The sequence below is a fragment of the Ostrinia nubilalis genome, chromosome 2 (genome assembly GCF_963855985.1).
Source record: "Ostrinia nubilalis chromosome 2, ilOstNubi1.1, whole genome shotgun sequence".
NCBI lineage: Eukaryota > Metazoa > Arthropoda > Insecta > Lepidoptera > Crambidae > Ostrinia > Ostrinia nubilalis.
The window spans coordinates 18,257,535-18,272,970 of record NC_087089.1 but is presented as its reverse complement, the minus strand read 5'-3'; the positions used below and the strand labels follow the sequence as shown (position 1 = coordinate 18,272,970).

The 15,436-nt window shown below is 37.0% G+C and overlaps 1 protein-coding gene across 4 annotated transcripts; it reads right to left on the bottom strand.

Moving 5' to 3' along the window:
* Positions 1-674: 674 nt before the first annotated feature.
* Positions 675-13,087, bottom strand: LOC135085426 (peroxiredoxin 2). 4 transcript variants are annotated; one of them, XM_063980228.1, is made up of 5 exons: positions 12,979-13,087; positions 7,261-7,401; positions 4,175-4,314; positions 2,988-3,156; positions 675-1,500 (listed from the first exon to the last, which is right to left on the bottom strand). In XM_063980228.1, exons 2-5 carry the CDS (start codon positions 7,389-7,391, stop codon positions 1,353-1,355), a joined length of 588 nt encoding a protein of 195 aa, XP_063836298.1. In that variant the 5' UTR covers positions 7,392-7,401; positions 12,979-13,087; the 3' UTR covers positions 675-1,352. The 4 variants fall into 4 exon arrangements, with proteins under 4 accessions (XP_063836298.1, XP_063836303.1, XP_063836310.1 ...); XM_063980233.1 differs by lacking the exon at positions 12,979-13,087 and adding an exon at positions 10,026-10,131; XM_063980240.1 differs by lacking the exon at positions 12,979-13,087 and adding an exon at positions 10,022-10,106.
* Positions 13,088-15,436: the final 2,349 nt, after the last annotated feature.

Sequence of the window (15,436 nt, the reverse complement as noted above, 5' to 3'; positions counted from 1 at the left end):
GGATCCTCAACCAAATACCAATTAATCACAGCGCTACCTAGTGTATTTGAACACAAACAGCACCGTATCATAGACAGTATACGTACAACAAAGTTCGAAATATTGACCATAGAGGTCGCAGAGAGGAAATGCCACGATGCGATGTGAGCAACTTTCTCAGGAGTCCAACTTTTTTGGAATCATGCGAACAGAGGGAGAGAAAAAGAAGTGCACAGTGCACTATAGAGAGAAAAAAAAAACAATTTAGGCTAATGAGTTATATTCGCCCGGCAAGCGAAGCGAAATGTCGTAGTGTTCGTGGGTTCAAATCCTGGCTGAGACGAGTCATTAAAAAAATTTAAACAATGAGTGCTAAAAATGTTAGCAGCAATATAAATTAATGGATTCTACTTCTTCCTCGGTCCCTCACTGATGAGGATTGCGACCAGTCCTCCACAGACTGCGGTCATAAGCTGTGTGGACACCACGATGCAAACTCCCGCCCACCGTCTTCGTCGTCGGTCCCCTACCACGAGCACGTCTGCCGCATAATGTGTCCAAAGAAACAGAGGGTACACTTTAGGCATATAGTGGGGAGCCGCGTTGGCCGCGTGGTGATGTTGAGCTCTTTTAATATCGACTCAATGGAATGAAATTAATGGATAATTATTTATAAATCAAATAAAACCAACATGTAAAACATAGCATTTATTACAGCCTCGATTCAAGGTTAACACAGGATCTCGGTAAATACTGATCTTTGCGAGAGGTATTGTCGTCTTTACTATTGTCAAGACTGCATTTGCGCTGAGATTCGCAAATTTTATTCGCTGATACATTTACTACACTACTCTCATGACGATTGCATAAATTCCTGTCCCACGCAAAAGTATCTAACAATTTAAAACACTTTTTCAATGAAAAGTAGTTTTCACCAGTTTAGGCACTTTTGTCCACGACGATGCAATAAGAAAAATCTAATTCCGTTCAACAGAATTATTCAGTATTTAAAATACTTCCAAATAAATGCAATCGTCAATACAATTTTAAATTAGATGTTGTTATAGATATGTGAACTCGAAATCTATTCGACCTTTTCATACAAAAAGACGACCGCTTCTGAGTGAATGATTAATAAGTTTAGAAATAGCCATTACAATGGAATAGTTAACAACATCTAAGTTACTGGTAGGCTCGTTTTGAAATACTAGCTCAGTACATAGTCGCTAACTTCCAAAACTATTTATAATAAAAAAAAATCATTCTTACAATGGTAATCCATCACATAGACACCGCACTAAAATTAACAACTATGTACTTTCGCGTATTCCAAAACTCCCGTTCCACTATTGCGTTAAAGATGTAGTGTTTGCTCAGTTGGCGTCGACGAAATATTCTTGCGCCGCCTTGGTGTCCGGCTTGATGGTCTTGGAGCCGGGCTGCCAGTTGGCGGGACACACTTCTCCGTACTTGTCGGTGTACTGGAAGGCTTGCACCAGGCGGAGCGTCTCCTCGACGGATCTGGGGAGTTGATAAAAGAACTCATTAGTTATGTAATAGGGTTAATCACATGGAATACGAACAAAATCTTTTCTGTTCCCACACAAAATAATTTTCTTTTGTTCGCTAGGGTTTTATTTTTAGAAAGTTTGTCATTTTTCTAAACCATTTGAAATCAAAGCACACTCCCTTTATTTTGGACATTGAACATCTGTGATTATTCTGAATAATCCATAGATTTATAAACAGATCCGTTTTATTTTCAATACCTACACTTTCGGTAATTGTATTTTCTGTTCAATTTTAAAATTGTATAAAGTAATATTGGGCAGAAATTAGTATAATACAACATAATAATTAGTAAAATGACAAATATATTAAAATCTTAAGAATAAATTATTGTTTACCCAAACTACAAAATACTGAATAATTTAACATGTATTTATTCGTTCATTTATGCCACACATTATATTGCATCAGACGGATGATTCACACGCAATGGAGTTGTAAATGACTATATAATTGTTATAGGTATATCTTGAAGGTCGGCCCGTTATCACATACGTGATGTGACGACAGTTTTTAGTTGTTAAGTATGAGCAACTGATTTGTAAGTAAGTCTTTTATTGTGGGTAATCATGATTATGGCATGCGATAAGTAATCGCCTTAGGAGTTAAATTAAGCGTTTCAGGGATTTTTTGGCAAAACTGATTAGATAAGTTATAATAAAACAGATCAATTAAAATAATGCTCGGTCATTCATGTGTGTAAATATTAACGAATTATAAATCCTTACCGTTCAATTATTTCTACTATTCCGCGACTTTTTGTATTTTGAGTTACTATTGCGACTAATCTCACTCAGCTAAACGAACTAAAGTCGCTAATAAAGCCTGATGGAATAGCTAGCTGAAGTGGCAATAGGCAGGGCATATAGCATGGAGAACTGACAGCCGATGGGACAGTAAGGTTCTGAAATGGAAGGCATATGAAACGCACACGGGCGCCACTGTGGACACTCGAATAAATGTCTCGATAAAAGTGAGTAACTTTTAATGGCGCGCATCCTAGGGCTGGCCAAGTACTTAAGGTGGACAGATGGTGGACGTTTTTTTTTATGTGACAGGGGGCAAACGAGCAGACGGATCACCTGATGGTAAGTGATTACCGTCACCCATCGACACCCGCAGACCCAGGGGCGTTACAGGTGCGTTGCCGGCCTGTAAGGTGAAGATACGCTCTCCTCTTGAAAGCTTGCAGGTCGTATCCGTCCGGGAACACCGCAGACGACAGTCCATTCCACAGTTTGGTTGTACGGAGCAGGAAGTTTCTAGAGAAACGTACTGTTGTGGACTGCCAACCATCTAAGTAATGGGGATGGAAGTGCTGTCGGGTAGATCGGTGGAGAAAAGTGGCGGTAGGAATAAGGACGTTTGGAAATTATGTGGAAAGACCTAAGTCCAGCAGTGGACGTCCTGTAGCCACAACAATGACTCGCAACACTCACCGGCCAACAGGCAGGTCGTTGACGGTGATCTGGCGCAGGTTCTGCTTGTCGTCGACGATGAACAGGCCCCTGAAGGGAATGCCGGTCTCCTCATTGAGCACGCCGTAGTCGCGCGCGATGCGGTGCGACTTGTCGCTGATGATCGGGATGTTCATTGGGCCGAGACCACCTGGAATAGTCGCAATTCAAAATGTTAAAAAATTGTTTCTCACATATTTATATTATGTAGGGATATTTGGGATAGATTCTAGTTAATTTCAGAGGGCATCTTTTTATTGACATCGACAGACTCATTTGCTGTCAGCATAATGAGGGCTATCGTTTTAGCGCTCACCAGTTAGCGCCACTGTAGATTAAGGTCCTGTCACTTGCTAGTAGCGAAGACAGTGGCACCAACTGGTGAGCGCTAAAGTGGTAGGAGGACTATCGCATTTGCACTCATCAAGATGGCGCCACTGTAGAGTAAGGTCCTGTCAATCGCCAGGGGTGCCAACTGTTAAGTATAAAAACGATAGCCCTCATTAATTGGTATGTAAAATTATTCAAATCAAATAATTTATTTAGTACTAAAACCCTTTCCAGGGTGATTGTAAACCCAAATATAGCTTGCACCACCATTTCGGGCAACATAAATGGGTATTGGTGGCACATACATGGTAAGAACAGCAAGCAAGTATTAGAAACAGCTTTTAAAGTAAGATAAAAACTGAAGTGACCTATGGGTGGTGGTTAGTCTAAAAAGCAATTGCTATGCTTGCCTATTATGTTTTTTACATTCAGTACTTAATTTTAAAATGGTAAAAACTTGTCTATGCTCCAAATGTAAAAAAATATATTTGTTTGATATCTTTAGCAATCAATCATGTACAGAAGACAGCACATCAAGCTAAACAAACTGGCATCTTATGTCTCATGTAGTTGGAATAGGAGCTAATTTGCAACAAATATGCTATTGTCTATAGTCTGGTCCGGGAGCACGTAGAATTTTGTCCAATGACCCCAAGCTACCCATCCTTATCATTCGCGTGTAATTATGTTGTTGTCGCGCTCGCACACTCACTGCGGGCGTCCGTCGCACAGTCGCGACAGCAATATAATTACGCGCGAGCGATAAGGATGGGTAGCTTGGGGTCATTGGACAAAATTCTACGTGCTCCCGGACCAGACTATATCAATGTGTCTCTTACCCTGTTTGCGCGGGGTGTTGATCCAGGCCAGATGCGTGAAGTGCGAGTCGGTGGAAGCGGCGATGACCTCGCAGCCGATCTTGCGGAAGTCATCGGCTCGCTCCGAGAACGCGATGATCTCGGTCGGGCACACGAACGTGCTGGAAGAATTAAATAAAATTGATTTATTATCTGCAATTAGGATTTTAAAGAGCACTTTTAGAGCCTGTTTCCACTTAGACGGCTGAGAAAACTGACAGTCCGTCTAAAGCTTCAACCACACCAACGCGTGCAGATCGCCATTGCCGGCGCGATCAAAGGCCAATGACACGTCGCTCGAGCTATGACAGTTCACGCGACCTGTCATTTCCCTATGATCGCGCCGGCGTTGGCGATCTGCACGCGTTGGTGTGGTTCAAGCATACCTAAGTGAGAACAGGCCCTTTATGTTAGTCACTGCTTCGGGACAATAATATGGGCCAGAAACATCAGCTTACGATTGATTTTAATTTATCAATATTAATTATTACTAACTATTGTAGAATATTTAGTAAATGTACCTACGATACAAGATTTGCAACACCCTTACAGGGTCAAAAGTTGAGACTAAGTTTAAGATCACCACCTATGTACACTTATGAAGCAATAAATAAATGATTATGATTATGATTATAATGACACAAATGTTTTGGCAATCTATTGACGTAATACAACACGGTATGGAAATAAATATTTTAAGAAAATATTCATTTGGCACAATAACAAGAATAGAAAGAAAAACATTCAACAACTTCTAACAAGCTGTGACGAAACAACATGACACAAGATGAAAAAGTAATTACATAAGATTAGACTAGTAGATTTTAGCATTAGACTGAGGATGAGGAATTGAGGATGTTTTCACTTTCAGATATCAGCCATAAACAAAAACATGATCTTTAACCCCATAAACCCCACCTACAAGCCGGACCGACGACATCGTAAAGGTAGCAGAGAAGCGCTGGACGCAGGCCGCTACCAATCGATCAACATGGAAAGCATTGGGGGAGGCCTATGTTCAGCAATGGACGTCCTATGGCTGAAATGATGATGATGATGAACCCCATAAAATGTCATTTAACCTTTCAAATTGCAATGTAATAATAGTAACTTGTGTTATCATAAAGAACAAACATTTCCTTTTAGCACAAGCACACTTGTTATTTATTGCTCCTCTAGGACATGCAACACTGCTAATACTATTATGTTGACAATGTCAGCGGAAAATGGACTGCATTATTTTAATTAGCAAATGAGAAACGGTGCAAAATAGAATAAACGTTAACACTTTACCATAATGATGGCATTTTAAATCAATTGCTATGTAAATTGAAGGTCAATGCACATTATAGAACCAATTTGAGATTAATTCTCAATGTGTTGAATTCATTAATTTAACAGTACAATGCACTTAATTAGCATTCGTAGCCTTAATGGTCTTACAGATGATATCGAGGTCAAAAGTTAATAGTTACCTACTTGGATAAAATGCTGGTATAGGTAGGATTTTCTAGTATTTTTTTCTATTGATTTTGTGTAGTATTTTATCTAATCTTAGCTAGGGATGGGATCATTACTAGCAGGCAGCAAGTATATTGTAAGTCGGTAGATAAAAGAAAGAAGCGGTCTCAACTGAAGTGATGACAAATATCTTTGCAATAAAAATACATTGCGTATTCTCAGAGGTTGTCAAATAAGGATTTTATTGAAGAATCTATCGATAAAAAATGTGATAAAAGATTTGATTGTAGTTTTACACATAATATAAACTAAATTATTTGCTAATTTTCGAATGTATATGTTACTGTAAAAGCTCGAATTGCAGTAAATCCTAAGATATTCCAGTAAAACCTAAGATCTACCAATTCCTAATGGTAAATGTCCCAAAAGGTTTGCGATTCGAACTCTTACCACCATTTCGTTGGTAAATCTTAGGATTTACATTAATGGCACGGTAAATGTTGAAAAACAAAACAAGCATTTTTGACAGGTAAAAATCGGTCTTATCTACGCATTACACGAGCGCAGCCTTTTTGTATTGTTAAATGTACGAACAATTTAAGGACAAAAAAGACCACGGCATCACTTTTCATTTTAATACAATTAAACAAACCATGACGTCACTGCCTTGTTTTTTCTTTAGCAACGTAAGATCATGTCATATAAAATACTAGCTTTTGCCGGCGGCTTCACCCGCGTGAAATTTAATTTGTCACAGATCGCCATAAATTATAGCCTATATGTTATTCTGGGTTATAAACAATAATACTGTAAAGTTTCATCAAAATCAGTTCTGTAGTTTTTGCTTGAAAGAGTAACAAACTCCACACAAACTTTCGCGTTTATAATATTAGTAGGAGGCATGCAGTACAAAATTTCAGTGTCCTAAATAGGCTAGATATGATATTTACAGGTATGCGCTACTATTAATGCTGGGTTATTATAATTCCGATTTTTTCCACTTCACATTTCGTTCATGCCATGGACGAAATAACAAAAATGATAATACCATGGACTCCATGGTATTATCATTTTTGTTATAATCTTACTAATTAAAAGTTTTGTAAACTTTTACGAAAACAAACATCCTTGGTAATGAGTCAGAAGGAATAAAAAAGGAAACAGTCTATGTAGGTACCTGTTTTGTCTAATAGGTAGTTGATGAAAGTAAGTAATTAAGGATTACTCATTGTTTTATTCTTAAAACCAACATCTACCAGCTGACAGAGGTAAAACCTAGCATATACTGAATTCGAATGGTAAAAGCTCGAAAAAATCGTCGTATTTTTAGAAATACATACATTTACCAACTCATGTCGGTAAATCCTAAGACTTACACTTAAATCTTAAGATTAACCGTAGTTCGAGCTTTTACAGTAACATATACATGTCTTGTATAGGTCTTTAACTTTATGAATGTTAGTGTTCTCGGTTAAAATACATACGATCTTTACTGGTGAAACCAGTTCCTAAATTTCGGATAAAAAATCCGTATGTTTTTGTCAATATTGACCTCTTTGGCAGCTAGAATTCTCAGTATTTCTCAGATAAAATAAATCCATACTCACAAGTCCAACGGGTAGAAGAATAGCACGACATATTTGCCCTTGTAGTCGGACAGCGAGATGTCCTTGAACTCTCCGTTGACCACCGCGGTGGTCTTCCACTGGGGCGCGGGCTTGGTCAGCTGCAGAGGCATCCTGTTGAAACTGAAATGGATCTAACGTTAGTACAGATACGGTCCGAAATTGTTTGTGTATTTGGACGTCACCAGGGATCATCTTGTTGAAGCTGTGGCATTGGATCCAATGTCAATAAAGATAGGGCCGCTATAAGCAAGAAATGTGGAAGGTATGGAATTGGATCCTAATGTTAATTAAGATAGCGTCTGAAATCAAAGTTCGAAAGACCTTGGTTGGATGTCAGTCACTTCACCAGGTAGGCAGGTACTTGGCCTTCTTGTTGCAACTGGACGATCTACAATTCTACAGTGTCACAGAAGTGGGTTACGTTGCAACTGGACGATCTAATATTTAAGTGGGTTACAATACAAACGTTCTGGTAATTCTTAGATTAAAATCCACAAGGATTAAGTATTTTTATGTAGCAGTATGGGCTTGCGCTCGATAACAATTACATCTGAGAGATGTAGATGCAATTGTATGGTAAAGCAAGATTGCCCAGAAGATGCCTAAGTAACGAATAGTGGAGAAAGAAATAATAAAGGATACCTGAAGCTGAATCATAGATCAATCAAATGGCGTAAACATTGTGAAACATTTCCCAAGTAGGTAGGTAAACATAATAGAATTGAATATGCTAATAAGGCATACAATAGGTAAATTCACCTACTTCAGTTAGAATATTTGATTATCACCTACGTGTTAACTATTCAAATTTAACTCAGTTGCCATGAGGCGGCAGAAAAATGCAGATATGTATTTGACATTACAGTTGATAGCACATCGAGCTCAACACTATGGCACCATATTTAGACGCGTTTTGAAATCATATTCTTAAACTTTTAATAACTGTAAAATACTAATTAAAAACGACCACTTAACTACCTACTTAGCCTACATAATAGTCCAACTTCAGGTGAAATTAGCATACAATGATCTTCTAATGTGTTCATTGTAGGTACTTTTATTTAATTACTTGCATCAACCTACCTCAAAATGAAAAAAAAAACTTTCATAACATTGGAGAATTGGGCCCTAATGCACTAAAAGTAAAAACCACATAAATTCCGAGATTCTTAATAAGTCAGGTATTTCATGTAGATTTTCAGTTTAAAAATAAATGGAAAACGCAAAACACAACCCAGCACAAATATTATGCTCCGCATTTACAAACAGACAAACGACATGATTGTTCTCAGTAATGTCCAACGTCCTTGATCGCTGTAAACAATGTCAAATACGAGAACATATTGAGTGATAAATATTTTACGTAATGTGAGAGATAAAACGCGTTGTTAATTGGTATTCAATAACTAATAAACTGTCAAGTAAGTAGTTTGCGTCATCACTAAAAAAGTCCATATTTTAAAACGATGCAGCTCACAACTATAAAGCAATGCAAGACAAAATGTTTGAACTATCACAGGCTTTCCATTCTTGTGTTTAGGAGTCACAAATGAAAATGGACTTAAATGTCATGATACCAAGACAAAACGAATCAACCAACCAACGTAATGTAAGATTTGGCCAAACAAAAAGGGGCGATAAAATACTTGATCCTTAACTCTAACCACTAAAGGGTCTACCTTTGTACCGTTTAATTACCTACACTACTTGGTTGAGGAACAATAATACCAATATCTACTCATCAGACCTAATAACAATTCCTAAGGATTCCGGCAAGTGCCTGGTGTCCAAAATGGGAACTTCGTAGTCCATCGTGCTAGTCTTTCTCCAGAGGCCGACAAGAAACTTGCCGTTGCCCCGGTAGAGGTATTCCGTGAGCATCCGGCATGAGAACATATTGACCAGTATCGTCTCCAGGTTTGTGAGTCTGGGAAGGTGAGAGGGACAATGATTACCAGGGTTGCTGAGTCTTCCGAAAACCAGACTTGATTGCCTAATTAAGTAACCGAACTTTGGGAAATCACGTCCGGTTTCATTTTCTTCAGACTACTAGCAACCCTAATCATAATGAAACTCGCTTTTTGAACAGAAACTACCTAAATTCAAGTTTAACAATTATTATTCCAGCCCCCCTGGACAAGTTGCACTTTTTGCTCAAATTGAATCCGTCATATTAACTCCATACAACGCAGTCGGGTAAAAAGCATACCCTCCTTCTGGTGCAGTCGGGTAAAAAAGGCCTTCGACCACTTTTCTACCGGTTTGCGATTATAATGTGCACTTTGTCTAACTAGACCCACAGATTCAAGGGTATCAAAACCGGTTGTAAAAAATTAAAAGCTAAACTGACTGCAAACGCACATCATTGTTTGGCTGATGGGATCTGGGGCATGTAATTCTTGAATGGAAATCTTAACGACACATAAAGCGATGACATCTAGAACTTATTCCCACACTTTCTCTGGTTTCTTCCCACAAACAAAGAGTATTCTTACAGTATTTTTAAAAATATGAAACAGGATAACGGTTTAACGATGAATTAATGAAACATTTAATTTTACTGTAAGTGCGAGTGTATCATAAAAGTAACTGGTGAACTGTGAGTGAATATGTACCGCTAATGTTAAATAGCTGGCTTTAAATGACGCAACGATTGTATAACTAACTAGAACTACAGTAACTACAACTGATAAAGAATACGAGAAACTCGAGAACAGTCAATATGTACCAATGTACCCACTTACGAAGTAAGTCCGCGAGTCTCCACTAAGAAACAAAGTAACTCCACGCGACCACAAAAACGCTTGACTAAGTTCCAAGTCCGACACCCTATTTTAATTACCGGAAAGCGTTATCTAATCTGATATATTTCTACATTTAGTTAATCCGTCTGTCTAGACGCCGATAACGTTCAGATCATCAAAGTTAAGGCTTGTCAGGTGTCAGCTGTGACACCTTGTCCGACCAAAGATCAACGTGTAGTGGCTGATATCACTTATCATGAATTAAGTCTGTCGATAGCACATCAGTCACATCACACTATGCAGTTTGGTCGCAAAATCACCCTTATGACCACTGCACAAGACCCTACGACCCTAAAACGTTTAACTTGATGTTATTTCGTCCGTGCTTATTTTAAACGCGACTACCTATTTATTTGATGAGTCTAATACCATCGTAGCGAGGTGATTGATAGATAAATGTATGTATTGTAATAATTAATGACACCTATTACCTACTACACGTGCATGCGGCCTCAATAGAAAATCGATTTTATAAGGTGTCTCATTAATGATACGGAAAAATATTGAACTGCGGAGTTCCAATTCCAATTCGGATTCCTATTAACCGACTTTTGCATTTTGTAGTAGGTGAGGGAGACGGTAGTCTAAAATGTTTAAGTAACTGGAAATGAAACCTTCAGCAAGTATTTCATAACCGAAGCTATGCAGCAATAACCCACTCAATAAAAGACGTTAAATATTGACGATAATAACTGAAAAAATCAATAAGGGACCTACCCTACATACCTACGTCCCGCAGCGCAGGACATGGCCATGGAATTCATAAGTACCTAAGTCATATCGGTATCGATACCTTAAAAAATCGATAAATTGAATAAAACCTGTGAGAGCGGAACAATATGGCATCGGCAGAATGGTTTCAAGGTTGAAGCCGTGACGTCAAACCAATTAAGAAACGACAGGATAAAGTGACCAATGTACAAAAATAACAAACTTAAAAGGTCTGTTAATAAGGTAAGATATTTTCTGTCTGCAGTTTTAATAAAATCATCTCAAACAGTAAAGGAGTTAACTGAAAAAAGTAATAATTAAAAAACGGTAGAAGAATTAACTGCAAAAACATAATGCTTTTAAAATAACTACTTACTTACTATAAAATATTTTTTCCAATAAGATTATTCTAAATCTCCTTCATTGATTCATACAGCAGAAAACACTATTATTTGTGTACCCTCTTCCCATACTCTAAATTCAACTAATTGAATTTTCTATTGTTTTCTAATTTCCAGAATTACTAATTACCTCAAACTACATAAAATTCTACGAACTACAAAATACTCAATATACGGAAATAATAAAACTGAGGGAACCTCATGGAGAACGGCCTCATCATGGGCATAAGGTGCTCGGGCCTGTTCAGGTCCAGGCTCGTGACCTCGTCTCCGCGACAGTAACACTTGTGCTCCATCGACATCTTTGCAGCTGACTTGACAATTTGGATAGCACTGTGCAGGTGGCAAAATAACATTATAAATAAAAATTATACTAAAAATTTCATAACATGATTTAGTAACTGCAAGTATGCATCATTAAAGATGAACAATATTGACTCTGGAAGTTTAAATTCTAAATGTGTTCAAAAAAGCTTCTTTTTTAACCAGTAAAAATTTTGTCTAGCCAATAAACAGCTTAATCCAATTGGATTGAAGATGCTGGCTGACTGCAGATAAAACTTAATAAAATCTTATGTGGCTCAGTGAATATGGTGACCCAGAATCCATGTTAAATTGGTAACAAAAAATAAAAAATAGATTCTCATAAGTGTCAAGTTGAACATGATGATAACACCTAATGCTTGTTGTCAAGATACACTTCATAACAATGTAATCTATCTCTTGAATAGAATGGTGACATCACTTTGTTGCACAATACTAAATCATAGTGAAGTTGTAATGGTATAGTTTTCAAATGTAAAACAAAGGTGCTCATAAAAGAAAGAGGTAACCGAAACACATTTATAAAAGTACTAAGTTCGGGGGTAGTTTTTTAAACTAGTAACATAAATTATTATAATAAACAATATTTAACGGACATGCACTAAGTAGTAAACATGCATAGCTTTCAGTCATACAATTATACATGAAAATAACAAGCTGAATAAAAATAGTAATAAAATAAGTTATAATTTATTGTACCCACAGAATAACTATGAATTCAACAGTAAATTGATTTTAAGTTATGATTGTCCTTCAATAAATATCAATAATTGAATTTTACATAGACTTTAATAAGTAGCATGAGTGGCAAATCATTTCATGCAGAACCCTACACCGAGGTGTCATACCTTTCGAGTATTAACTTTTTCGCTACATTCCCATTGACCTCGCCACCCGACTCACTGCGAAGACGTTTCCTATCATTTGCCTGATCTTGCATCATTCACCTTAGATTCAAAAATACAATTTAATACCCCATTTCTTAAAATCATGTTTTTATGGAGAACTGGATTTAAACAGAAATATAATGGCTAACATTAAGATCCTGGAAGTCAACAGTAAATGGACTTTGACTTACTAAAGAGAATATCAGAATACCTATTGTAAATAATAAGTTCTACGTGTTGCAGTAAAAAGAAAAGCTTCGTAGTCACATTCTCATAACCTTGTAGGTACCGGACGAATAGTTGAAATCTACCTACTTTTACTGAATGAAGAAAAACTGGAGAAACGCTGCTTTTGCGGTAAATAATCGTGAGGTTAGAGTTCAACTTAATGTGCCACGGCCACGAGAAGCATTTATCCGAAGCGGCGTTATTCTAGACATCTCCACTCACCGAGATATTTAGTAGGATGTGAACAAGATCCACAATAAACCTTTGTATCGTAAATGTGTGCCTTACAAAGGAAAATATTACTACTAACAATGAACCAACAAGGAAGTAATTTGTACTTACATGTATAAAAAATGGGTGCTGAAGAAAATCCGGTTTCACAACACAGCGGCTGACGTCGGCGGTCGGCGTGAAAATGATTTTTGACAGCATCATGCCCGTCATCCGGACAAAAAATGCCGCTGGTTGGCAAGTATCGAATCTATCGACAATTTTAAATACGTTTGCTACTTCAAAAAATTGCAAAAAAATGAATGAACTTACTGAACTTTCTTATAAGGGATAAGTAGGTACTTAATTTAACTCATAATAAATTAATTAACACATATTAATAAGTAAGTTGCAACGGATTTGCAAAGTTCATTCAATATTTAAAAAAAATAAATACAAACAAGAAGAAAGAAAACAAAACAGTCATATTGTAGTTATTGCGAAATAAAATTAATATAGAATTAGGACATCAGTGTAGTTACTTTACGCAAATATAGCAGCCAGGGTAAAATATTTCGTAAACCATAGCAATAAAAATCGAACAACTTTATGATAAAATATCGATTTTATCGATAAATTAGTACCACATTAATGAGCGTTGACATTGATAGACGTCAAAGAGAAACCGGCAAACTGCGCGCGCCGTTCACTAATTCTAGTTGCCAGTAGTAATATTGTATCTTGTTTAGGTAGAAATAACGTTAACGTTATTCTTAAAATATTTATTTTTCGATTTTCAATTATTGATTGATTGCGTAATAAAAGACGGAAAACGACTTTTAGATCTGAAACGAATTATGCGATACTCTAATAATACACTAACGCCAAGTAAGTTGCGTAGACAAGCAAGGCACCATGTTCGAACTCGCCAATAACGCAGTAGATGGCGCTATCAATAACTTTCCAGCAACTTAATAAAAAATAAAGATGGTTTTTAAGGAAAAAGTTTGTGAGTTTTTCAAAATAATATATATTGAGCTGAATTTAGGTCTTTCCAAAAATTACACAAATGTACAATTTTGAATAGCAGTCTCTGCACTAAGCGAATGCTTATCGTATCGCAAAAAAAAATACACTCTTCATTGAATAAAAGTCTTCTGATATAAGTAGTCTTGCCAAAATTAGTTAGATAGTTAGCAAATAATTAGCTTAGAAACACCTACATACCAAACGAACCAAAACCAAAGGTTGAAAGAAGTTAAAACATACATGATTTTTTCGGTGCCAATTTACTTACTTTTGTTATAGTAATAATGTGGATTACTGGATGTGAAAAGGTTTCAAATAATGAAATTTGTTGTTAAGTAACACTGAATATGCTTCACCGTTTAATCCACATAATATTTTATGTCGCCCTAAAATAAAATTAAATGTAAAACGTAAGCTGGTAAGACATTAATTTCCCGGGTTTGCAAGGGGCCGAAATTAAGAGGACGTGCGTTTGGCCGCCGCCGTAAATTTACGGTAATGTGCGCGCTTGACCGCCGACAGATTTGGAGCAGAACGGTTTATTACAGATATATGTGATGTACCTACCAATAAGGCTAACTGTAACGGTGATATTTAACAAAGAAATCGGTCATGCTCGTGCGACATTTTGTAGTCCGCCTCAACGGCGCTGGAGCGTAGTGTGGTTTTGTATGGCGACCATACCATACCCAACTTTTTGTAACCAATTCATTGAGCCATGTAACGTAGGCAGCTTAGGAGACTAACGTACCTACCTAGTATAAATTTTTGATCTTTGGTAAGGTTTCGTGATTGTTGACCAGTATTTGCGGAATTAACGCAGTTTAAGCCCCTTCTTTTGACCGTCATTCAAAATAATTTTCTAGTATTCATAAAGCCAATGGTTTAACCTTCATTTTGTTGACTTGAAAAGCTTGCTAAATTGCTTACCATTTACATAACAGTAAGTATGCATCTAAACTTTTAATCCCGTTTACTAGGTTCATCCTCAAACGACGTGTGTTCCCGCAAGCACCTACTCCTACACACATGCCGAGTGCCGACAAGACGCCTGCGCCGGACATAATTGCATGTCGGTGTTAACAAGCCGAGCGGGATCGGTTTTAATTATACTAAGATATTGGCTCTTACCTGATTGAGAATCTAATAGGAATATCAAGATTACCTATTTACTTCCTTATCGGGTCTTATACTACCAAGTCAAAGATCCGTATAGTTTTAAAGCCAAAAGAAGGCCAATGGATAGTTTAGTAATCACAAAAATAAAAGTTTGTACTATTTTCATGCATCAGCTAATTTATTTTTACCATTGTCATGCATAGGGTTAAGACATAAAAAAAATTAACAATAGCGATTACCGTTATTGGTATTTGCTAGCAATGAGGATCAGTACTGTTGTAGAAAATTCAATAAAACTAGTATCTACGTTAATCTTTAAGACATAAGAAAGATATATCTTTTTGAATTATCCAAATCGGACCATTACTTACGAAGATATTAAGTAATAAACATAGGCCGTTTTTGCCGCTAAAAGTCAACGTACGCAGGGCCGCATGACGTC

Bases quoted from the DNA above. Each gene is read 5' to 3' on its own strand.
- LOC135085426 (XM_063980228.1), bottom strand. From the start codon at position 7,391: ATGCCTCTGCAGCTGACCAAGCCCGCGCCCCAGTGGAAGACCACCGCG. The intron at 3,157-4,174 runs GTAAGAGACACA...CGACTATTCCAG, and splicing joins CAACACCCCGCGCAAACAGG to GTGGTCTCGGCCCAATGAAC. The intron at 1,501-2,987 runs GTGAGTGTTGCG...TCAACTCCCCAG, and splicing joins AACGACCTGCCTGTTGGCCG to ATCCGTCGAGGAGACGCTCC.